A 21,076-nucleotide genomic window follows, 5' to 3' on the forward strand; every position below is an offset into this window, starting at 1 on the left:
TATTTACTTTTAAGAGATACAGTAGGTGTTAAAATTGTCTTTACTTTATGGAGTGGGGATGCAGAAATAATATATGGAAACTATGAATCTAGGTATGAAATTTAAGGGGAGTTTATATTTAAATCGATCTTGAAAGGTTGGAATAAATCATTATTCCTTTAGATATTTTTGGACCACAATTTTTGGAAAATATATTGATATTTATTTACCGTTTTTGGTTTATTTTATTCAATATAGAATACTTATTATTTTTAATTTGTTCTTGTATAACTATATATATTTTTTCAATTTTATCGTAAAAATATCAAACATATATCCCAACTTTTTAACAAACTAAGAAAAACGCTGTCCATGTTGACACTTGAAAGTATTATTTACCTTTGTTTATTTTCATTAAACACAAAGCTCTTACAATAAAATCGTGCAAAAATAGACATTTCTGGATTAAGGAAGCACAAGTGGGTTAGTGCTTAGGGCATTCTACGAAAGTAGGGAAAGATTTTTTGGGGGGGCTTAGCCCAACATATGCGGCTTAGCCCGCTTGACGTCGTCGCAGCGCTCAATGAGGTCATCGGCATCCAGCTCCAGGCAGGCGCCCCACTCAATCAGGGTGATGCGATGGTCGTTGTTGGAGTCACACGATTCCAGAAAGGGGGCAATGCAGTGCTCCAGGCTTACGAGCGGTGCCCGGATGGGGAACAGCTCGTGGCGGGAGACGGAGCGGTCGGTGTCGCCGTCCAGGTCGCACCATTTCCACACGGCAGCATTCGACCAGCGACGCGAGTGGTTGGTCTCCGCCTCCAGCTGCATCTGCATGTAGTGCTCGGTCAGCTCGTCGCGCTCGGCCAGATCCCGCATCACGTTGAAGAGCCAGTCGCGCATGCGCCTGGGGAAGTCCTTCAGGTCCTCACCGTCGCAGGTCCTCGGCTCGTGGCAGGCTCCATAGTAATCGATGTGCATGTGGGCGTTGTCCAGATTGGCGCAGCGCTCGTCGCGGCTGTCGCACCAGCAGCGCTGCTGGTACACGGAGCAATCCGATGGCCAGGTCTCATTGGTGTTGGTGCAGACATGGCGACGGGTATCGATCTCCTCGGGACACTCCGGGATGCACACACACTCGGGCTTCTCGTCTTGAATCTGGCAGATGCGACCAGCGCCGCAGGGAATCGTCTCACAGAGATCCACCTCCACAACGGGATTGAGCAGATTATGCTGAACCTCGGCCAGCTGGCTGGCAATCTCGTTCTCCCGTTGCACGTCCTTGGCCTGGAAAGAGCATTTCAAAACTTTGTTTGATTTTGTATGCTGCAGGCTAAACCCACCTTGGCCTTGTCCTCAAGGAGTCGCAGGAACTCCTCATCGTTCTCATCCATATCGCTCAGATCAAGATCGTCCAAGTCACCTAAAGACTCCTCCTCGGAGGCCTGGACCTGGCACATGGCCAGCAGTCCCAGGCCGAGCAGCAGCCAAAGGGAGCGCATAATGCAATGTTAACTAAAAAAGTTACAAAACTATAAACTTGTATAAATTTGTATTATGTAATCATTTCCCTCATAAAACAAATGAAATTAAAAGATTTCATTTTGAAAATCTCAAAGCTCTCCTATCAGCAAGTAAAGCCAGCGACCTAAATCTGTATAAAGGTCACGCAGAAATCATGGTGAAATGGGGAAATCCAAACCGCCCTGAGATTAGCTTTGGCCTTGCCCAACTTCCGCTTCAAGGAGGCGACGTAATAAGTATTTCTCAACGTTACTGTACTCCGCGCCAAGGAAACGTAACGGTCGTGTAACTCTCACCCTTACGGGGTGGTTTTTACATCAAGTTGAGCGTTTGTAAGGGAATCGGCGCCTTTAGCCCATTGTACACACAATTGAAGAAGCCGGAAGAAAATCTTGCCGTTACAGAGTTCAAAAGGTCACCGCGAATTTATGTATGTATGTATATATATATAGCGAAGAAGCGCTCCTTTTATGAGGAAATTAATTTATGGATCTGTGCCAATCCCAGGGGAGTGAAGACAAAGGGAACTTATTGTTTTCTGACTATTTCTGGGTTACTGAAATGTAATATATATCACTGAATAAAAGGTATAGATTCGTGGAATATCTGAAGAAGATATAAGAATGAAGTTCTTTCAAATTGAATCTTTGATTTTCATTTCCTGAGCATGTTGCTAACATGTTACTAAAATTCAAGATATAACTCTAAATAAAAAAGGATAAATTCCTGAAATATTAAATATTTAAAAAATAATCCAAACAGCCAGGTATCTGAAAACATAAAAAGAATAGAGCTTTTGACAATTTGAATGTTTGATTTCCATTTCCTGAGCATATTGCAAACAATTTTCTAATTACTGCAACCGCAGAGAAAAGTTCCAGATTTTCTGTCAGGCATGTTGAACACATGTGTTCCCCAGTTCAAAAGCTTCTCGCCGGGATGGAATCATCATCATCAGCAGCAGTGGCAAAAATCTGTATGTACCCAAGTCCGAGTATATATTTTTAGGTGGCAGCTCCTCTGTCCCCGATTAAAGCTGACCTTTATTTTTCAAAAACAGACTCAAAAACGAGCCATATTGTTCATCTACTTTCAAATATAATCAGTTCAAGACGTCGCCCTAGTTCTATGTTCCTGTGTTTTCTATATATATGTAATATATATATAGTATATAGTACACTTAATTGCTCAACGACGACACATTTGGCTTATCGTCAGGCCCGACTTGGCCCCAGGCCGCTTATCAGGATCGCTCGCTTCCGTTTTGGGGCACCAAGATTTGCTTAATCGTCGCCGCATTTGTGAATAAAAAAAAAATGCCCCACAAATGTATCTTGTGGGTTCCAGGAATATCCGAGTTGGATGCTGCTGCCAGTGCATTCCGCAGCGAATTGTATACATATATACTGTGCGCTGCAGTTTAATTATACCGACAAATCTAGAAAACAATGACGTGATGCAGCAGCATCCAAGATGCAATGTTTATGTTGGAGGCGGAGGGAGCAATGAATGGCAGGGAGTGTGGGTCCCCCCATCCCCATGAAAAACAATTTAGTGGAATTTACGGAACAGCAAAAAGCGCGATGATGACACTATTTCCAGACATACATACATAGTTGACCTTGCAAAAAAGGCACTGATTTTATTTGGGACTCACTGAAATTAATTATAACAAAAGAGTTCTGGCAAATTGATTGATTTAAGCAAACATTTAGTTCAATTAATTGCAAAATCGATTCAATATCGAAGACTAATGAACTTGAAGGGAAGTTGAGAACATTGCTGAGCTTGCAGTAATTGGAGAGGAAACACTTGCTTATGAAACTCATGTACACTTATCAAAAGACCCAGTTCAACACTTAATCCTTTGTTCCACTTCTATTTTGTACTCACTGTTTTTTTCTTAAATTTTTATAAAATTGATTTCCTGGTCAAATGTCTAAGCGCATTGGCGAATGGCGACCGACTGGTTGCCTCTGGAAAAGCTTCCCAATGATTACGGATCGCTAAACTGGAGCGATCCCCCAATCTGCCTCCAACATGTTGCCTTTCCAACATGTTCGTTCGAAATGAAAATACAGAATGTCTCGATTTAGATAGTTTTTTCTTTTATTTATAAAAAATATAATAGTTATAAAGGTACGTCCATTACTTACCCTTGGAGCTTGGCCAACTGTGGGTATTCGTCTCTCCAGCGGAGTTCTCAGGTTTTTTTTGGGAGGGTTTTCATTTGGAAAAGAAATATTGATATTGAAATATTGAAAGAAACAGGTGTTGTAGGGCATGCTACATAAAAAGCAGGTACTTAAGCGCACTTATCGAAACTATTTAGTGTATGTGTATATCCTAGGGGAGGCATCCCTCCCTCATCACTAACTTACCTTAGGAATAAAGCTTGGCTCAACGAAAGCTGGCTTCCTTACGAGTATAGTAGATTTATGTTTAACATTAAGTTGAAAATGTATGACTTGCGACCATAAAGTTAACTTGATCTTGAGGTAAATAGTTTAAGTTTATTGCTACTTAGACTGCCCACAAATATAGAGACAGAGACTTACAAATCGGCGCCTCAAACAAATACATAGTGTTGCATTTTTTATTTATTTATTTAAAATAAATACGGATTTTCATAATATATAGTTCGGTTATCATAAAGTGTGTGGTTAGTGTGTTGTATAGAGGAGCTCTCGATGGAGCCATTGGTGGACTGATCCTCTCCGTATCACCCCTGTTTTATCGTATTATCATTATTATACATAAATTAATTCATTTAATTTATAATTTCAATTCAAAGCCTTTGGCGTGCGCTACGGAACGTAAGCTTAAGAGAGAGAACGAGTCGTACATCTAGGTAAAGAGAGTAGATTTAGACTTAACTTAGAGGTGTGTGTGGTGTGTGTGTGTGTGTGAATACATATCAGCAAGCTTAATATTATTTCATTTGTTTGTGGAAAATCAAAAGGTTCAACATAAACATTTTTTTCAGTGTCTGCTGCTTTGGAAACCGTTACAGAGTCGTCGAGTTTATAGATTAAATATTCGTCGTTTCTCATGAAAATTGACAATAGTTTTTGATATCAACTCTTGTGTACATTGATAGGTAAGGCCACGCATCCGTGTGACGCCCGCCAGCTCAGAGTTAGATTTGATTTAAGATCTGATTTTCATTTCTTGTTTCTTTCTTTTTGTGGACGTATCTCTTGTTGAAAATGGTTCAGATAATATTAATATTATATCTATGACTAAGCTATAATTTCTTGTTTTGTTTTTTGGCCAATAAGCTCAGGCTTAATCTTTGTAATTTTCATTCTAATTGTTAATTGATTTATTGCTTCAATTGCCTTTTCCTCAATTCGACTTGCAGACAGAGAGATGGATAATAATAGAGAGCTTTGTATTATATCTGCAGGGTTTACATACATATGTCCAAAGTAAAAGAGCATGGCATGGCTCCTTCCTATACGTTCGGTGTAGAAAATATGTGCTTGTGGTTTAGCTTAGATCGATCGTAGGATTTATCAATGGCATAGCTTAAGTGTACAGTAAAAACCGTAGTTAGTTGTCTTATGATAGAGAGATAGGAGATAGATAGAGAGAGAGAGACAATTCGTCAAGTGTCCTGTTAGTAACTAAGCGAGTCTGGCCTAGCTTATCAAAGAGCCTATTTAACAGTATCTTGATCATGATCTTTTTGAGAGCATCTAAATCAAAGAGAACATTACACATTAGTAAATAAATTAACGAGTCTTCAGACGTACTGCCTCATCTGTGGGTAAGCTGGGAAAAAAATGATTTTAACATCGATCATATCTATCGATAATTATTTTATTGGAATTTTAATTTAATTTTTGATATTTTTCTTTTTTTTTTACTTTATTGTTTATCTAAAAATGATATCAATATAAATAAGACGTGTGTTTCTTGATTTAATTCATTTTCTGAAATATCGAAATATATCGATGAGGTGAGAGTCAATTTTTTCCCAGCTTGTGGGCTTGTCTGAATAGTGGCAAGACGTATTCGGGTATCTCTTATAAGGGATTTTAGCGTATGGGTATTTGAGAAAAGTCTGATACATACATAAATTCATATTTTTAATTTGCAAAATATGCTCAATAAATCGATAAACTTTTTTTTCTTAAACTGTGCCAAATAATTATAGTTTAAGTTGTTTTTGTTGAAAATAAAAGGTAATTCAAATTTACCTATAATGTAATTTTTTTAAATAATCGTTAAACAAGAATTGTAATATTGTTTTTTAATTTTCCTTTTCGATATCTTTAAAAAAGAGATATTTTTAATTAAAAAAAAAAACGATATATCAAACGTTAGGTAATTTTTTTTGTTAATTATATGTTCATCATTTAAAATGTATATATATCATACTCCTCGATATTTACCGATATGTTATCGAGCAATATACATATATATCGTACTTTTCCTCGATATACATCCCTGTTTCTTATGATTAGGCCACATTTATAAACGACTAATGGCGGGGACGGTTGGGGTTGTTTGCACAGGTTGCACCTTCATCATTCACTCACCCTTTCTAGCGGCGGTACTTGCTGTTGGCACTTCCTCCGGTGGCCACTGAACCGTTGGACACGCCCACGGCCTTGGTACTACTTGCTGATGGCACGTTTCCATTGGGCGGCGGTGCGGTGGCATTATACGGCGGATACGCAGGTGCCGGCTGCTGCTGCTGAGGATGTTCTGTGGAGTAAATGAGAGATTTACTGACAGATTTATCGCAGAGAACTCTCAACATACGGTAGGGATTGGGAGGCGCCACTGCGTACGGGTTCATGCGGTTCGCGTGCATGTTGTTGTGCTTCGTCGGGCCACCTCCGTAGGTCTGCTGATAGCCGCTGCCAAAGTTCGGCGGTGGCGGCTGCTGTTGCTGCGGCGGTGGTTGCTGGTGGGGCGGCGGACCCTGCGGTGGTGGAGCTCCTTGACCCGGAGTCGGTGCATTGGGCGGCATATTCCAGTTTCCAGGAGCCGGAGGCGGAGGACCGCCATGACGATGATCCATTGGAGGCGGCACCACACCGGCCGGTGGTACCTGTTGCACCGGCGGCGGACAGCCCCATTGGCTGGGATGCCACTGCTGGGCACCTGGTGGCGGCGGCGGGGGAGCGTTCCAGCCATTTTGGGCCGGCGGATAGGGTCCCCAGGCGGTCATTTGGGGTGGGGGCGGTTGCTGGTAATAGGACTGCATGGGCGGTGGAGGCGGTCCCCAGTAATTGTAGTTGGGCGGCGGGGCGTTCATGGGCGGTGGTGGTGGCTGCTGTTGATGGTAGGGGGGCATACCCTGAGGCGGGGGCCCGGGTGGACGGTAGCCAGGTGGGACTGGCATATTGCCATTATGCTGTGGCTGTGGCGGCGGTGCCTGTTGATGCGGCTGCTGCTGCTGCTGATGTTGCTGTTGATTGGGCGGCGGCGGCTTGTTGCCATTGGTCAAGGCTCCCTGCTGTTGCTTGTCCTTCTTTTCCAGATTATAGATGGACTTCTTCACATCCACGTGCACGTACTTAATGGAATGTTGTTTCTGGACTGCAAGGAAAGTACACAAGATTGGGATAATCCGTTTATGGAGATTTTGCAATAAACGGAGAACAACTGATAATGAGATCACTATCTCATTCGGGCTTTCCTCGTGAAAGTGAACTTGGTTTTGTTTACTTACGTATGGCCTTGTCCACGGCATCGTAGTCGTCAAACTCGATGAAGGCGAAGCCACGACGCTTGCCGGTGGTTTTGTCGGTCAGCAGCTTGACGGAGACCACACGGCCGAACTGAACGAAATACTCCCGCAGGCAATCCTCGTCATGGTTGTCCTTCAGACCGCCCACAAACAGCTTCTTTACGGATATATTCGTCTCCCGCGACTCGCGTTCTGGGCGGGGCAAAGCGCGCTTGGCCTCCACAGTTCTGCAGAGGAATGATATGATTCTAAACCTTTAAGGCGGCAACTACTCTCGTTTGTACTCACTTGCCATCGATGACATGCGGACGGTTCTCCTGGGCCTTGTCCACACAGATGGACTTTGTATATGTGATGAAGCCGAAGCCGCGCGAACGCTTGGTGGCCGCATCGCGCATCACCACCACGTCTACGACTTTGCCCCACTGTCCGTAGAACACCTTGAGGCCCTCTTCGGTGGTGTAGGGCGCCAGGCCGCCTATGAAGAGCTTACGCAAGTGCTCCAGTTCGCAGATGTCCTGCAGGGCGGCAAGTGGGTGGTAAAAAGGGGGTGGTACATACCCGGAATAGCACAATTCAGTGCGTCATGGGGCAAGGCGCACATACAAGTGTGTGCGTGTGTGCCTGGGGACTCAGGGTTCAAGTTTTCAATGGCAACTTACATCATCCTCGCGATCCGGCAGGATAACCACATCCGGGCTGGGGCTCTCGCCCACCTCGTCCTTCACCGCCGCAGAACTAGTCATTGAAAATTGTTTAACAAAATCAAGGAACACAACGTTTTTTCCAGGTTGCGAGATAGAGATGGAACTTAAATAGGCTTTGAAACATCGATGTTGAAAACAATCGATGTACTCACAATCGATGTTTTTGCATCACTAGTTTTATTAGTGATGCCACTTTCCAAAAGTCTGGCACTTTTGTTCGCTCGTTCACTGGCGATCTGGCAACGTTGATTAGATGTTTTTAAAAATGAAAAATAACGAATAATAATTATAGCAGACATGGCTAAATCGACTTGTACACATGCATTATTCATATTCTTTAATTGACAACAAAAAATAAAAGTAATACAAATTTATGTTCAAATTATTTCATTCCGAAAAAATAGAGCGTTTCAATTCGAATTTATTTATTTATTTGATAAAGAAATATTTATAATTAATAATAAATAATGCGAAAATGTTAGGTTATAATACAAGTGTTTTTGAGCAGACATTCAATTCCATCTTCCTGTAACCCTAATCTTTAAATACACTATTCCTGAGCACATTCCCGGCGCTAGATACCGTGTTCCTACGGATGCGGATGGTTGCTCCTGGCCACGCGCAGTGACGGACGCCGTGACCCGCCTGCGCCGCCCTGGACAGATGTATTCGAAGCGGCGGTGGCCAGCCGAGGCAAACGCGGATTGACGGGCGGACCCATGACACGATCAACGGGATCCACCTGGCTGTCAATGGGCGGCAGGGGCGAGGCCGGAGACCACTCCGAGCTGGAACTGGAGCCGGGCGAATCAGAACTAAAACCAGAGAGATTCAGGATATTTTTTGGACGGAAGGATTAATCAATTACCCCGCCGTGTAAATGGGCGGCAGCTTCTTCTCATAGTTGCTGGTGCTCGGCGTGACCACGCCCGCGTGTATCTCCTGCTGATACAGCCCGTAGAGTTCGCGCAGCTCATCGGGCAAATCCACGTTACCCTCCTCTATCAGCCGTCGCTGGGAGCTTATGATATCCTCGCAGAGACGGCGCTGGCGCTCGGCTCGTAGCAGCTGGAGGTCGCGACGCCGCAGTTCCGCCTGGCGGGCTAGTCGCTCCGCCTGCAGGGACACCTTGTCCGCCTCCAGTTCATGGACGCGGCAGAGTAAGGCCAGCAGCTCGCGTTCCTCATCGCTGCTAATCCTCTCCGGCAGCTCCTGGCAAGAGAAGAGAGTTTAAACCATAGAAGATTTAAATCAAAGTGAACTCACATCCTCCAGCTTGACTCCCTTTTGGCGACACTGCTCCAGCTCGTGCTCTGTCCGCTCACGGATTTCCTTGTAGCGTCGGTTCTCCTTCTCAATGGCCGCCAGCTCGCCCCAGGCGTTCTTCAAGGCCACGGAGCCCTCGGATTCTATATCTGCAGGTGAATACATTTTAATAGATTTCAATTCCTGGATGGGAGGGTAGTAATAGCCACCATCTTCGCCCATGGCGTCGTAGAGCTTCCCGATGCGCCCCTGCCAGTGCGAGATGATCATGTGCTGCCGCTCGGCGTCGAGCTCCAAGCCCAACAGATGGCTCTCGGCCTCCAGGAGCTTGCGTCGCAGCTTCATCTGCTGCTTGAAGGTGAGCACGATCTGCTCCCGCAAATAGCGCAGCTCTGTCTTGCGCTGCTCATCCTGCTCGGGGATGGCGCCGCCTAGTCCAGCCGCGGAAGAGTCGGCTCCGGATGCCGATGCCGCTGCGGCCGCCGCCGCTGCTGCTGCTGCTGCAGCTGCTCCACTGCGAGGACGTTCCGTAAGCATCTTGGTGCGCAAACGCGACACCTCGTCCCGCAGCTCGGAGACCAAACTCTGGTAGTGCTTGGTGGGGAAGTCCTTGAACTCATCAATGTACACGGAGTTCTGGAGCTTGGTGGTGATGCTGTTAGCCCGATCCGCATACACCAAAGTGTTCTTGGTCTCGTCCCGGTGCTTGCTCTCCGGCGCCACGTGGGCGATCATCACGGTCTTGCAGCGACCACTGAGCGCCTCTTTGAGCAGCCGCGTCAGCTTCGAGTCCCGGTAGTTCACATATCTCGCTCCGCCGGACAAAGCGTTGATGCAGTTTCCCAGAGCCAACAAACTGCGATTTATGTGGGCGCCCTCCTGCAGTCTTTTCCCACGATTCTTCGTCTTCTTGGCCCGCTCCGAACCGGCCAAATCGGTGAGGAACAATCGCCCCTGCTTGGTGCCCAGGGGAGTCCGCGCTTGGACAGTGATACTCAGCAGGGCGTGGCTCCGGGAGGAGGTCTGATTGGCGGCCGTGGGCTCCATGGTGCGCGCCTTGTTCCCTTTCATCAGCAGACTCACCACCTCCTTTCGACTGGCTGTGGTGATCTCCGAGAGACCCGCCACCGTGATGCGCTGGCCCCGATGATCTTCTCTCAGCTCCAGGGGTCCGCCAGGATTTAGAAGATCCCGGATCAGCTCGTTGTATATCTCAAGGTAGGAAATGGACACACGACAGGTGTCCGCCTCCGCCGACTCGATGTGACTGAAGATATCTTCGATGGCGCGCACCATTAGGCCAATGTCCAGGCTGCTCACATCCGTGGCCTCGCAGCTAGCGGTAGCTGGTGGCCGATCTGGTGCGGTTTGGGGCTTCTTGCGCGGCACTGGCCCCAACATGGTGTGCGTCTTACCCGAGCCCGTGGCTCCATACGCAAATACGGCGGCATTGAGGCCATTGAGAACATCTCTGACCAGCGGTGCTGTGGTTGTCTTGTACACCTGCTCTTGGGTATCGTTCTCCCGAAAGACATGATCGTAGGAATACTGTCGCGGACGACTCTTGCCGCCATCATCATAGAGCAGCGATCCACCGGAAACCACCTCGATGCAACGTTCAGCGGCTTCCATGCTAGGACGAACACGGACGGCCACCTAACGGGGGAGATGGAAAGGTGAAGTTGTATGATTATTTAAGTTTTTATTATTACATCTCTAGCATTAAGTGTACTCACCACCAATCGCTCCTCCTGCGCTGGCTGGGCGGTGGCTATGGATCGTCCCTGTGATGAATTGCTGCCGCCGCTGCTGCCCGACCAACTGCTAGCTCCTGCACTGGCCGCCATCGTTGTTCCGATCCTCTGGAATGTGTGTAAGTTGGAAGTGAAGGCGGTCGTAAGCGTCCTTGTCCTGGCCACGTGCCGCCTGGCCTGACCTGACTGATGACCTGACCTGGACAAGACCATTACAAATCGTGTCAATTTGTTGTCAACAATCGTACAAATGCCATCAGCAGTGCGGGAACGCCCAGCGAGCGCTTAATGGACTTGTGAATTTAAGCGCCAAGGCCTTGGCACCTGGTGGGGTTTACGGGGAGTAGGGGGTTACTTAAGGTCTCCGGAGCGCATTGTTTACCTGTGGCTCAAGCTCTCAGCTCAAGGAGCTGCCGTGAGCCATAAATCAAGCCGTGAACTTGGAACACCCCGAAAAGAAATGTGTCTTGACATGCAAATCAATGGGAAAGGAGTCAATGGTCATCGAGTGGCTACTGTAAACTAGCACGGGGAAAACCCTGGAAAGTCTTTGAACCTAGTAATAGGTTAGTCCACGACTTGGACCATATTAGGGGGGAATATTCTTATGGCCTGAGAAAATTAAATCCAATTCAAGGTCCACAAACTCATTTTTTTACGAAATTTTATATATAGAAAAGAAAGTAATACATTTAGAATTTCTAGTGATTTATTTTTGTAATTAGTAATAGTTTATTTTTATTTATTTTTTGTAATTAAACCCACTTAAAAACACTAAACTGTAAGCTTGTTTCAAGCGTGTAAATTGGATTGCCACTACTTTCACCCTGTCCACCCGCTAAACCCAGAGCCATGTCCCGTGCCGACCTCTGACCCAACCCCATGTCACCCCTAGGTACCCCCACCCGAAGCCACAACCAACTGTCGCTTCCCCAAACCCATATAATAATTTCATTTACCTAAAAGCTGCTCAATTATAAAACGTGCGACTGCCCTTCGTGGGGGCGGCTGCATTATTAACTTTAATACCACGTTCCCATTCAGGTGCCATGAATATGTCATGGAACAGTCCCAGGCAAGACGCATTCCCCCCTCTAATAAATATATGTACACAAATTACAGGCCTCGAGTGTCAACAAACGAAGGGGTTGGTATATTGAGTGTCCAAATTGGGTGACGAGTACACACAGAAAATTATTATTATTTATTGTTAAATGAAATTTAATGATTAAAAATACAGATAAGACTGATTTTTAAATTTTTCAAACTTATTTGGGAAGCTAAGTTATAGCTTAAAGTTTGCAAAACATCGGTTGCCCTTAGATTAATGTAACAAAAAAAAAGAAAGAAAACGCCTGGGTTCAAGTCATATATCATTTTTCGATCTCTTGATTTGTCGACTTAGCTTTGCCTGCAATGAACACGCAAACATAACTTATGAGAGTTTTTATACCCTTACAGGGTATTACAATTTTAGTCAAAAGCTTAAAAGGCGATGAAGAAATCATTTCATTTCTGGATAGAAGATGGCAATTTTTAATTATTACAATTCTATATTATAATTTTGTACATAAAAAAAAACAGGATCTTTTTTTAGAAAACCTCTTAACACTCTTTAGGTATTCCCCATTCCCTTTCATAGGGGACACTCTTAAAGAGATTCCTTTGCCACTAATACGATAATGTAAGAAAATCGATTTAAGGTCTTTAATGCCAGGTGAGCCAGGTGAACCCAGCAGCACCCCATAGACCCAGCCCGGTCTCCACTCGGGGAGACCCGAGACCTCAACACTTTTGCCAGTTCTTGTTTCATATTCTATTGCCGGGTTTTTTGTCGTTTATTGAATTTGTGTAAATTGCCAGCAGACACGACACGAAAGTCGCAGGACTCCAACTCGAAATGGGGCGGCTTGGACTTGGGTTAGTGGGGTTACTACCCTGTCTCCCTTGGCTCTGTTAATGTTTTTAATGCTTCGGTATGGCCATGTTTTGATTTGCTTTACTTACATAGTTATATATGTGCCGGCTAGTGAACCCCATTTGGGAGCTATGAGGGCGTGGCTCTTTGTTTGGGCCACAATCCGGTGCTCATTAGCGGAAATCGGGAGTGGGAACTGGGCCAATTTGGGCGGAGAATTGGAACTTTGAAAGGTTTTTTCTTTCGGTGGGGAAAACCCTGTATAAATTATGGAGTTTGAGGCGAGTCTCGTGGCTAAGTAATAACGCGTGCGACAGACTCTTTATCGCTAATGAGTTTGCTTTTCGAGCCCCAGGACGGAGGGACAGACAGCCCGGACAAATGATAAAGGATATTTGCCTTTTAACTCACTCGACTCGACTTGATTGGATTGAGGTGCCTTAACAAAGAGGATCCCTAAGTAAACACAGGACTTTCGAGATTAGGATCTCATCCACAACAAAGAGGAATAAACATTGACAAATTGCTTTACTATAAATTGGATTAAAACGTATATCCTTCCAACTGGGTGACCCAAATAGCACATTAATAAGCGTTACTTTTAGTGCGCCATATTTTTTAATGGGTTTTTTCTTTATTAAATTTCCGGTTTAGCAAGGAAGTTTCCATAAAAAGAGAAGAACTTGATTTGAAATATTATAGTAAGGGTTTTTTTTGCTTTAAATGTTTCTTAAGACAAAAATCAAGCTTGAAGCTCGTCCATAAGAGTTCTTGGAACTGAAAGACTATGTTTCCATCAAGGATTTGAAGCATGGAATGAAATCTGATAGTAGTACACATCTATGACTTTGTTGGCCACCTAAAATCCATCTCGTAATCCTTCAGAAAAACCTCTAAGAGCTAAGAAACCCCAACAATTCCCCTTCTGGACTTCAAGTGTTATTCAAATTCACCTTGGGAATTACATTCTGTTTGTTGTGTTATTATTTCCACGAAGGTCCAAAGCTGAGCCAACAAAATCTGAGCAGGGTAAATCGCCGGACTGTAATTACCCAGCCTGCCGACGACATTGCGTATACGCAGCGTTGCTTGATTGATGGCCCCAGTGACCTGGAGACGACTTAATTACCCCACAGCCATTTCCCTTTCCTTCCACATTGCCACTGGGTTTATTTTTAGAGTACCATCAAGTGGAGTAGTGACCACAAGTTGCATATCCCCCATAATGGCTTTAATGTGACGTCACTTTTTGGGGGAAACTTATAAAGGATGCGATGCATGTGACCAAGTGGGTAACCTTCGCGGGTAGGCACTCTGTGCGTGCCGCAGGACTCCTCTGGAAACTTGGTACCCACTAAGTGGGTTAAGTATTCCGCAATGTGTTTCGCTACAAAGTGGCAAAGCAAGCTGTGGCCCCAATCTTGACATGAAATAATGTAATATTTTACACTTTGCGGGGTAAATCCGGCTCCAAGTGGGTCAATTAAATGCGGCGCTCGGAGTCGGCAGATTATGTAAAACAAACATTTTGATAAAGAACTTTTCAGAAGCACCTCTGCAACGCGACGGCAGTGGCTCACACTTACAAATAGTTTTGTTTTGCACTTTATCCGCTCGGGCTAACTTTCCGGACACGCCAAAGGATCTCACAAAAAAATGTTTTAAACTCGTGGGCTTGCTTCCGTTTTGAGTTTTGTGTAAAATAACCGAAATGACAGGCTCCTGGCGATAGAACCATTCGCGTCGACGTAACAAACTCAACTGAATAGAGGTCCGAGTCTCGGCCGTGGTCAGAAAATAACGAAATTATAGGCATGTCCTGGGGGGTGGACGGAGTGCAGGAGTTTGTGGCAGGTGAGCTTTTCGGGGGAGGGATGACTCCACCTCTTGGCACGGCACAACAATCAATTGTGTTGTTGGTCGCGTTCTTTTGCCTTTTTTGGAATTGTTGAAATGCTAATGCGCCATTTTGCATACATTTCTGGCCCAAGTTTCTCAGCTGTTTGTTGAGGTCCACTTTAATAATTGTTGGACAAATAAAAGGTATTTCCACAGAGGGTTCTTCGAGGGCCAACGGTTTAGCACATTTTATGCAAATCATGCCAGGCACTCTGAGTTCTTTTTCTGTGGCATTTCCGCCACGTCAACTCCTTTTGAGTAATAACTCCTTGATAATATTTGTGGGCGAAAAGAAGGCTTCAAAAAAATAAAAACTTTACTTACTTTACAGGCAAAAAATCCTATAAAACAAAACGCTCTTTTCTAGGACAAAACAAGGCTTCAAGACCTAAAATTTTGTTACCTAAAAAGGCTCTGGGTGGGCGGCGTGTCGATGATGATTGACGGCTTGACTGACTTGGCCGTAAAAACTAGGTTTTTGGTGTTTAGTGTTGGCATTTGTAAATATTTCAAGCCTTCCATCCAGGCGTCACTCAAAGTGCCTTGAAATTTGCATTCCAGATTTCGATTTTCGAATTTGAAATTTGGCGGAACCACGGAGAGCCTTGCCCCAATTACCGGGATTTGCTTTTTTATGGGCATCCGGCTCACGAGAAGGTCAGCGCGCGCAAGGCAAATTACACGGTCCTGGGTAAGTCAAGGAACAAGGAACAAGGACATGCGGTTTGGTAATTGAAATTTTTATTAGCTATTATTTTTTACCATATAAAGTAGAGCGTGTGTGTGTTTGAGTGTATATAAATTTGATTTGATTCCTTTGCTGCTGGCAAACAAGGTTCGTAAAACTGGACAATACTCGAGTATTCAAAGCTAACTGAAATTTATATAACCTACGGATATACGGATAGAGGCGAGGGTGTGTGGGCTTAGGCAAATATTTAAAGTAATTGGACTGAATTCGTCTACGTGGAACACTTTTAGAACTTGCCTTCAAGTTGATAAAGGGTAACGCCCCTCGTAGCAGCGCTATTTTTGGCTACTAAATAGTGTAAATAGGTCAAGCTTCGTCCTGGGCCTGGGAATCCTGTGTTTATATTAGACTAAATGCAATGGGCTGATGCTAATGGAATTCTGTTCGCTCTCTTCGCTGTAATTGTATAAATTGTCCTTATGCTCAAAATTGTTATCGTCATTGTCAAACGAGCCTGTTTCAAACCTCCAAGGACCCTCTACAAGTCCAGATAATGCAGATTATTGTAATGGTTGGCATGTTTAGAATATATGTGTATATATAGAGTAGCGAGTAGGCGAGGCTTTAGACACAGGGCTCCACATAGTTGCCCGGAAATAGGCCGGTGACCCCATCCATGACGCCCTCCCACCAGCCATCGTCGTTCTTCTTGAGCACATACAGCACCGAGCTCTCCTGGAAGCTCAACTCGTCGTCCTTGTCGGCATAGTAGTCATAAATGGCCACCACTGGGTAGATAAAATAAGGGAATTAATTAATTTAATTTAATTTATTTCCTTTGACTTACCCTTCTCTATAAAGTTCTTGGGCACCCAGCCGGGCAAGTTCTGATCCTCGGGCACTATGGGCGCCAGCTGCGGTCCCGTCGAAGTCCTGGGTCTTCCAAAATCCTGGTGCTCATCCTCTGGCGGCGGCGGAGGTGGCAAAGGCGGCGACTGAGAGCCGGGACGTGCAAAGTTCAAGCTGAAATGATTTCTTTTTTTTGGGAAAAAATAAAATATTAATAACTTTTGAAAATCTATTGAAAGAAAACATGCAATTTACCGATTTGGATTCCTGGATTTTGCACAGAGAACAATATGAAATGAGTTATATGTACACAACGAGAACGAAGATCAGGGATGAAGGACTTACCTGTTGATGTTGCGACCCAAAGTGTGCATGCCAATGTGACTCTGCTCGGTCATCTCGTGCTGCGACACCGTCAAAGGCGAAGGAGGAGCAGCTGAAAACACACAGAAAATATATTCCAGGATCTAAGATATACACAATTTCCACGCCAACTTACGAGGCATGCTGCTCCGATCGTCATATGTTGTGGGCGGCGGCGGTGGCAGCGATTGCATCATGCCCGCCGACGGCAGGTTCACGTGTGTGGCTATCTGCTGGCTGGGCGGCATTGGCAGGGCACTGTATCCAGCTGCCCGCTCGTTGCCCGCTGCTCCACCACCAGTAGTGGTCGTAGTCACCGACGAGGCCGTCGACATGCGCTTGGGATGCCCAATGGGATAGTTGGGCGCATAGTGCGAGGGCACCTGCGGCGGATTGACCACCGGTGGAGTGCGATACTCGCGGGAGCTCTTGCCCAGCGTCCCGGTATTGCTAACAGATTTGCCCAAAGTCCCGGTATTCCCAGCACCACGCGACATTTGCGGCGGTGTCGGTGGCTTGGTGGTGGGCGGCGGACCCACCACCGACGATGACGGCACCAGGGATTGCACAGAACCATGGCTGGAGCCTCGGTGCTTTTGGCGCACCTGCGGATGCGAGGCCGAGTTGATGCCATGGCCAATCTCGTCCAGAATTGAGTAATCAATGGGTTTGCGCACATACTTGATGGGCTTCTCCGGATTGATGGGAGCCACGATCTTGAACTGGCGCGAGCTTACCTTGTTGGCCGTTAGAACGCCAATTTCACTTTGGGATTATAAATTAAATAATAAGTTGGAAATTATAATAAAATTATTATTATTATATTAATATTAATTTTATATTTTTCCCCTTTCATCTTACCGTCTCGCCACCTTCTCCTTGTGTATGTGCACCGTCTGGGCAATGTGATTCATCTGGGACTCCATCTCGCCCAGCTGCTGCGCCTGCAGCTCCAGCAGCTGCATGTAGCTGTAGGCGAGCGTGTTGATCTGATAGGCGACGCTGGCCAGCGATTGGGTCGTGTAGTTCTTGGTGGCCTCAAGTGCCGCCTTCTTGTTCTCGGCACGGTAGTAGGTGTCCTCGCAGTAGTCGGCCACACGCTCCAAATTCGTGTAGCTGTCCCGCAGGCTCTGGCGGCCATCGGGGATCTCGGTGCGTATCAGAGAGGCTAGTTCGTCCATGATGTTCTCGCTGGCCATGGGGGCTTCGGTCAACATGGGCATGGATGCTGTGGGGGGTAGCTACAATTAGTTTCTTCGCATTTTCCGCACTTTCCAGGCCCGTAAACACTTGGGGCGTGACTTCCTCTCTGCCGACGTCGACGCCAGCGCCCCAAATTACCAATTGGGCGCTTCAAATGACCGAATTTCCACCTGCACTCACTTTATTGACTATGCAATTGCACTGCAGAGGCTTTTCCAGGCTAATTAATTCGCGATAAATGCAATTAAATGCAATTTTTCTTTACATTTTCCCCAATCGAATCGCTGTATTTTTTTTTAAGAACAAAGATGCGCGTTTTGTAACACTACATTTAGGGTAGGGGTGACAGTTTAGCTAGATTTAGTGTTGTATGATTCTCCTTAATTAATTAATTAATTTTTGCTAAACCAGGAATTTAACTATTATTTTAAAAGAAGATTAACTCTGATTTATGTACTTATTTTTCATTTAATTACTTAATTAAGCTTGAATAAGCAAATTAATGCTAATGCACATCAGCTTTTTTCTAGCTAATAATTGGGAATTGCACACTAATTTGGGTGTTCCCTCGACAGCGCACTTCGGTCACACTGGTTGTGAGTAATAGAAATTTGTGGGGAAATATTTATTTTCTTTGCCAAAAATGTCTCACCAAACGGGAATCAGAGGTTTGTTCATGCCAGGAGCTCCTTAAACAGGTTCTACACATTTCCTTCTTCCATTCCAGCCAACGAGCAGCTGGCCAAGGTGTTCGGCAAGGCGAAAAAAGACAAATATCGTGTGATAAAAGTTTCGATCGAGAACGGTAAGTGGAAATTCGGAAGATGTGATATATACACACGATTATATACTAAGTACCGCCCGCTCTGATAACGCCGTTTCCGGCTGCACCCTTTCATTCACAGAGCAGCTGAGTTGCGGGGCCACGGCGGAGGCCAAGAAGGACTGGGAGCGAGACTATGACAAGCTGGTAGCTCCTCTGCTGGAGGCCGACGTGCCCTGCTACATCTTGTACCGGCTGGACGCCAAGATACCGCTGGGACACAGCTGGCTGCTTATTAGCTGGACTCCGGACACGGCCAGTATCCGGCAGAAGATGGTCTACGCCTCCACCAAGGCCACGCTTAAGACAGAGTTCGGCTCGGCCTACATTACCGAGGAGCTGCACGCCACCACGCTGGACGAGACGACGCTGGAGGGCTACCGGCGGCACAAGCGGGACTTTGCGGCCCCCGCCCCGCTTACCATGCGGGAGGAGGAGCTTAAGGAGTTGCGCAAGACGGAGGTTCACACTGAGATCAGCACGAACACGCGCCACCAGACGCTCGGCGGCATCAACTGCCCGCTGAGCGAGGCCACGCTGGCCGCCGTCCAGGATCTGGTGCGCGGCAGCTACGACTACCTGCAGTTCCGCATCGATCTCGAGGAGGAGCGCATCCATGTCTCCCATGCGGCCAAGGTGGAGCTGGCCGATCTGCCCAAGCAGGTGCCCGAGGATCATGCCCGCTACCATCTGTTTCTGTTCCGGCACACGCACGAGGGCGACTACTTGGAGTCGTATGTGTTCATTTACTCAATGCCCGGCTACTCCTGCTCGGTGCGCGAGCGCATGATGTACTCCAGCTGCAAGGCGCCCTTCCTCGACCAGCTGGCGGCCCTGGGCGTGGAAGTGGTCAAGAAGGTAGGTTAAATTTGGGGCTTTATGACAATTTATTTATACATTTTTAATTTTTAGCTGGAAATCGACAACGGCAGCGAGCTTACCGAGGCCTATCTGCAGGAGGAGCTTCACCCCAAGAAGATCCTGCATCGACCCGCCTTTGCCAAGCCCAAGGGCCCACCGAATCGCGGCGCCAAGCGCCTCACGCGTCCCACCGCCGAGGACTAAGTCTGATCCCATCGAGTCAATTCAATATCGTATTTAACCACCAAACCGTCTGTTCCTGGCAGAGCATTTAATTTATTGCATTCAATCGAGTTTCGTGTTCATCCTATCTGTCTTTCTGTGTCTACTCCGTGCCCCCCCTTGCCAGTGGAGGCGTCACGCATAGCAGCAGCCAATGAGGGCTTCCGTAACTGTATTTCTTGTCTCTATGTTTAAATTTTAGAAGGACATATTTGCAATTTATTTAAATTAAATTAATAAAAAAAACTCAACTAAGTTTACACTCGACGTGAATCCTACTTGACCGACTCCAGGGACACCTGTGTCTGCTGTTCGGTCATCTTTTCGTCGTGGACCTTGAACAACTCCGGTTCGTCGCCCTCGGTCATCTTTTTGAAGGCCTGCTGGATGTTGTCGTCGCGTTCGAGCCGCCACTTGTACTGCCAGTAGCGCACCTCCTCCATCGATGTGCCGGAGGCCTTCATCAACAGCAGGGATGCGACTCCAGCCACTCCGCCCAAGAAGCCACCGATAATGCCGCCCGCTGCCATGCCGCGCAATCCCAGATTCATTTTGTACAGAGACCCGGTGAGGGAGCCGGCGGCCAGGTACTCGTAAATGGAGGATTTGCCGCGGTAAACGGAGATGCAGGTGATGATGCCGCTGTAAAAAGCTATCAGAGAAGGGAGAGAAAAGTATTTAAGGACACTCACAAGTAGGAGGTGGTGAAGAGTCCCACGCGCCAGCCCCATTTGAAGCCGCCCTTGGCAAAGTTCACTGTAAACTGATCTTGCAGCTTTTTCTGCAAATTTAAAATGCAAATTTTTAAACTAATTTTTTATATTATATAACTTATTTCCCACCTTGGCATCAAAGTGCGACTTAAAGGCTGTGGCCTGATTGTTCTCCATGAAATTCATGTATCCCGTGCGCGATTGTGTAACGCCGCCGTAAATTGCTCCAATCAGGAAGCCCAGAAAACCGGCCTGGTAAATCGAGTTCAGTTCGGAGGATATGCTGCCAAACTCACTGAAACGTATGCAAATAATATCCTTAGTTTCCTTCCAAGTGGAATTATCCTGATTACTTACTCGATGGAGAACATATGCTTCAATCGCTCCAGACCGGTCTCCTCCAGTGGCTTGCTGGCCAGGTACGCCTTGTAGGTCTTGTTTTCCTTGTCCACAATATCGTCCGGACTGCGTTCAATGGCCGGCAGGATGCCGGCGATAAGCAGTCGGTGTCCTTTTCTCAGAAAACTCATTTTTGTTATCAGGACGTTGAATAACGTGGAAAAATAAAAACAAAAGTCAGCTGTTTTTCGATAGGTT

General features: G+C 46.0%; 6 protein-coding genes across 10 annotated transcripts; 1 reads left to right on the forward strand and 5 right to left on the reverse strand.

Annotated features, from left to right (window-relative positions):
- Nucleotides 1-354: 354 nt before the first annotated feature.
- SPARC (secreted protein, acidic, cysteine-rich) lies at nucleotides 355-3,493 on the reverse strand. Of its 2 annotated transcripts, none has more exons than XM_017165335.3 (3): nucleotides 3,397-3,493; nucleotides 1,323-1,494; nucleotides 355-1,266 (listed from the first exon to the last, which is right to left on the reverse strand). In XM_017165335.3, the coding sequence occupies exons 2-3, from the start codon at nucleotides 1,479-1,481 to the stop codon at nucleotides 514-516; spliced, it is 912 nt and encodes a 303-aa protein (XP_017020824.1). In that variant the 5' UTR covers nucleotides 1,482-1,494; nucleotides 3,397-3,493; the 3' UTR covers nucleotides 355-513. The 2 variants fall into 2 exon arrangements, with proteins under 2 accessions (XP_017020824.1, XP_017020906.1); XM_017165417.3 differs by having other exon boundaries at nucleotides 1,323-1,511; nucleotides 3,397-3,477.
- Nucleotides 3,494-4,090: 597 nt separating this feature from the next.
- Rb97D (Ribonuclear protein at 97D) lies at nucleotides 4,091-8,030 on the reverse strand. Its single transcript, XM_017165648.3, has 6 exons — nucleotides 7,873-8,030; nucleotides 7,499-7,728; nucleotides 7,193-7,437; nucleotides 6,277-7,059; nucleotides 6,051-6,219; nucleotides 4,091-5,204 (listed from the first exon to the last, which is right to left on the reverse strand). Exons 1-5 carry the CDS (start codon nucleotides 7,954-7,956, stop codon nucleotides 6,056-6,058), a joined length of 1,506 nt encoding a protein of 501 aa, XP_017021137.1. The 5' UTR covers nucleotides 7,957-8,030; the 3' UTR covers nucleotides 4,091-5,204; nucleotides 6,051-6,055.
- Nucleotides 8,031-8,409: 379 nt separating this feature from the next.
- Kif19A (Kinesin family member 19A) lies at nucleotides 8,410-15,234 on the reverse strand. 2 transcript variants are annotated; one of them, XM_017164422.2, is made up of 6 exons: nucleotides 15,079-15,234; nucleotides 10,920-11,136; nucleotides 9,393-10,839; nucleotides 9,184-9,332; nucleotides 8,786-9,129; nucleotides 8,410-8,732 (listed from the first exon to the last, which is right to left on the reverse strand). In XM_017164422.2, exons 2-6 carry the CDS (start codon nucleotides 11,028-11,030, stop codon nucleotides 8,507-8,509), a joined length of 2,277 nt encoding a protein of 758 aa, XP_017019911.1. In that variant the 5' UTR covers nucleotides 11,031-11,136; nucleotides 15,079-15,234; the 3' UTR covers nucleotides 8,410-8,506. The 2 variants fall into 2 exon arrangements, with proteins under 2 accessions (XP_017019911.1, XP_070142934.1); XM_070286833.1 differs by lacking the exon at nucleotides 15,079-15,234 and adding an exon at nucleotides 14,442-14,878.
- A 239-nt stretch (nucleotides 15,235-15,473) lies between these two features.
- Nucleotides 15,474-18,654, reverse strand: Abi (tyrosine kinase Abl). Of its 3 annotated transcripts, none has more exons than XM_070286830.1 (7): nucleotides 18,513-18,654; nucleotides 17,519-17,885; nucleotides 16,794-17,422; nucleotides 16,640-16,730; nucleotides 16,550-16,561; nucleotides 16,293-16,480; nucleotides 15,474-16,233 (listed from the first exon to the last, which is right to left on the reverse strand). In XM_070286830.1, exons 2-7 carry the CDS (start codon nucleotides 17,878-17,880, stop codon nucleotides 16,070-16,072), a joined length of 1,446 nt encoding a protein of 481 aa, XP_070142931.1. In that variant the 5' UTR covers nucleotides 17,881-17,885; nucleotides 18,513-18,654; the 3' UTR covers nucleotides 15,474-16,069. The 3 variants fall into 3 exon arrangements, with proteins under 3 accessions (XP_070142931.1, XP_017021253.1, XP_017021338.1); XM_017165764.3 differs by lacking the exon at nucleotides 18,513-18,654 and adding an exon at nucleotides 18,041-18,200; XM_017165849.3 differs by lacking the exons at nucleotides 16,550-16,561; nucleotides 18,513-18,654 and adding an exon at nucleotides 18,041-18,200.
- Nucleotides 18,407-20,033, forward strand: twf (twinfilin actin binding protein). The gene is made up of 4 exons (XM_017165964.2): nucleotides 18,407-18,528; nucleotides 18,588-18,665; nucleotides 18,766-19,541; nucleotides 19,596-20,033. The coding sequence occupies exons 1-4, from the start codon at nucleotides 18,504-18,506 to the stop codon at nucleotides 19,746-19,748; spliced, it is 1,032 nt and encodes a 343-aa protein (XP_017021453.1). The 5' UTR covers nucleotides 18,407-18,503; the 3' UTR covers nucleotides 19,749-20,033.
- 140up (RPII140-upstream gene protein) lies at nucleotides 19,957-21,060 on the reverse strand. The gene is made up of 4 exons (XM_017166082.3): nucleotides 20,837-21,060; nucleotides 20,609-20,774; nucleotides 20,459-20,547; nucleotides 19,957-20,408 (listed from the first exon to the last, which is right to left on the reverse strand). Exons 1-4 carry the CDS (start codon nucleotides 21,007-21,009, stop codon nucleotides 20,042-20,044), a joined length of 795 nt encoding a protein of 264 aa, XP_017021571.1. The 5' UTR covers nucleotides 21,010-21,060; the 3' UTR covers nucleotides 19,957-20,041.
- Between the last annotated feature and the right edge of the window lie 16 nt (nucleotides 21,061-21,076).

Source organism: Drosophila kikkawai, chromosome 3R, assembly GCF_030179895.1.
Source record: "Drosophila kikkawai strain 14028-0561.14 chromosome 3R, DkikHiC1v2, whole genome shotgun sequence".
In the NCBI taxonomy this organism is placed as follows: domain Eukaryota; kingdom Metazoa; phylum Arthropoda; class Insecta; order Diptera; family Drosophilidae; genus Drosophila; species Drosophila kikkawai.

Excerpts from the sequence above, each read along its gene's own strand:
- Abi (XM_070286830.1), bottom strand. The coding sequence starts at position 17,880 with ATGCCCATGTTGACCGAAGCCCCCATGGCCAGCGAGAACATCATGGAC. Across the intron at positions 17,423-17,518 it reads AAGGAGAAGGTGGCGAGACG|TGAAATTGGCGTTCTAACGG; the intron begins GTAAGATGAAAG and ends ATAATCCCAAAG. Across the intron at positions 16,731-16,793 it reads CGATCGGAGCAGCATGCCTC|CTGCTCCTCCTTCGCCTTTG; the intron begins GTAAGTTGGCGT and ends GTGTGTTTTCAG.
- Rb97D (XM_017165648.3), bottom strand. The coding sequence starts at position 7,956 with ATGACTAGTTCTGCGGCGGTGAAGGACGAGGTGGGCGAGAGCCCCAGC. Across the intron at positions 7,060-7,192 it reads TGCCGTGGACAAGGCCATAC|TCCAGAAACAACATTCCATT; the intron begins GTAAGTAAACAA and ends CTTTCCTTGCAG. Across the intron at positions 6,220-6,276 it reads GGCGCCTCCCAATCCCTACC|AACATCCTCAGCAGCAGCAG; the intron begins GTATGTTGAGAG and ends TTTACTCCACAG.
- twf (XM_017165964.2), top strand. The coding sequence starts at position 18,504 with ATGTCTCACCAAACGGGAATCAGAG. Across the intron at positions 18,529-18,587 it reads TCACCAAACGGGAATCAGAG|CCAACGAGCAGCTGGCCAAG; the intron begins GTTTGTTCATGC and ends CTTCCATTCCAG. Across the intron at positions 19,542-19,595 it reads GCGTGGAAGTGGTCAAGAAG|CTGGAAATCGACAACGGCAG; the intron begins GTAGGTTAAATT and ends TTTAATTTTTAG.
- Kif19A (XM_017164422.2), bottom strand. The coding sequence starts at position 11,030 with ATGGCGGCCAGTGCAGGAGCTAGCAGTTGGTCGGGCAGCAGCGGCGGC. Across the intron at positions 10,840-10,919 it reads CGCAGGAGGAGCGATTGGTG|GTGGCCGTCCGTGTTCGTCC; the intron begins GTGAGTACACTT and ends CTCCCCCGTTAG. Across the intron at positions 8,733-8,785 it reads CCGCCCATTTACACGGCGGG|TTCTGATTCGCCCGGCTCCA; the intron begins GTAATTGATTAA and ends CTCTGGTTTTAG.
- 140up (XM_017166082.3), bottom strand. The coding sequence starts at position 21,009 with ATGAGTTTTCTGAGAAAAGGACACCGACTGCTTATCGCCGGCATCCTG. Across the intron at positions 20,548-20,608 it reads AGTCGCACTTTGATGCCAAG|AAAAAGCTGCAAGATCAGTT; the intron begins GTGGGAAATAAG and ends TTAAATTTGCAG. Across the intron at positions 20,409-20,458 it reads CTCTTCACCACCTCCTACTT|CGGCATCATCACCTGCATCT; the intron begins GTGAGTGTCCTT and ends AGCTTTTTACAG.
- SPARC (XM_017165335.3), bottom strand. The coding sequence starts at position 1,481 with ATGCGCTCCCTTTGGCTGCTGCTCGGCCTGGGACTGCTGGCCATGTGC. Across the intron at positions 1,267-1,322 it reads TCCTTGAGGACAAGGCCAAG|GCCAAGGACGTGCAACGGGA; the intron begins GTGGGTTTAGCC and ends TGCTCTTTCCAG.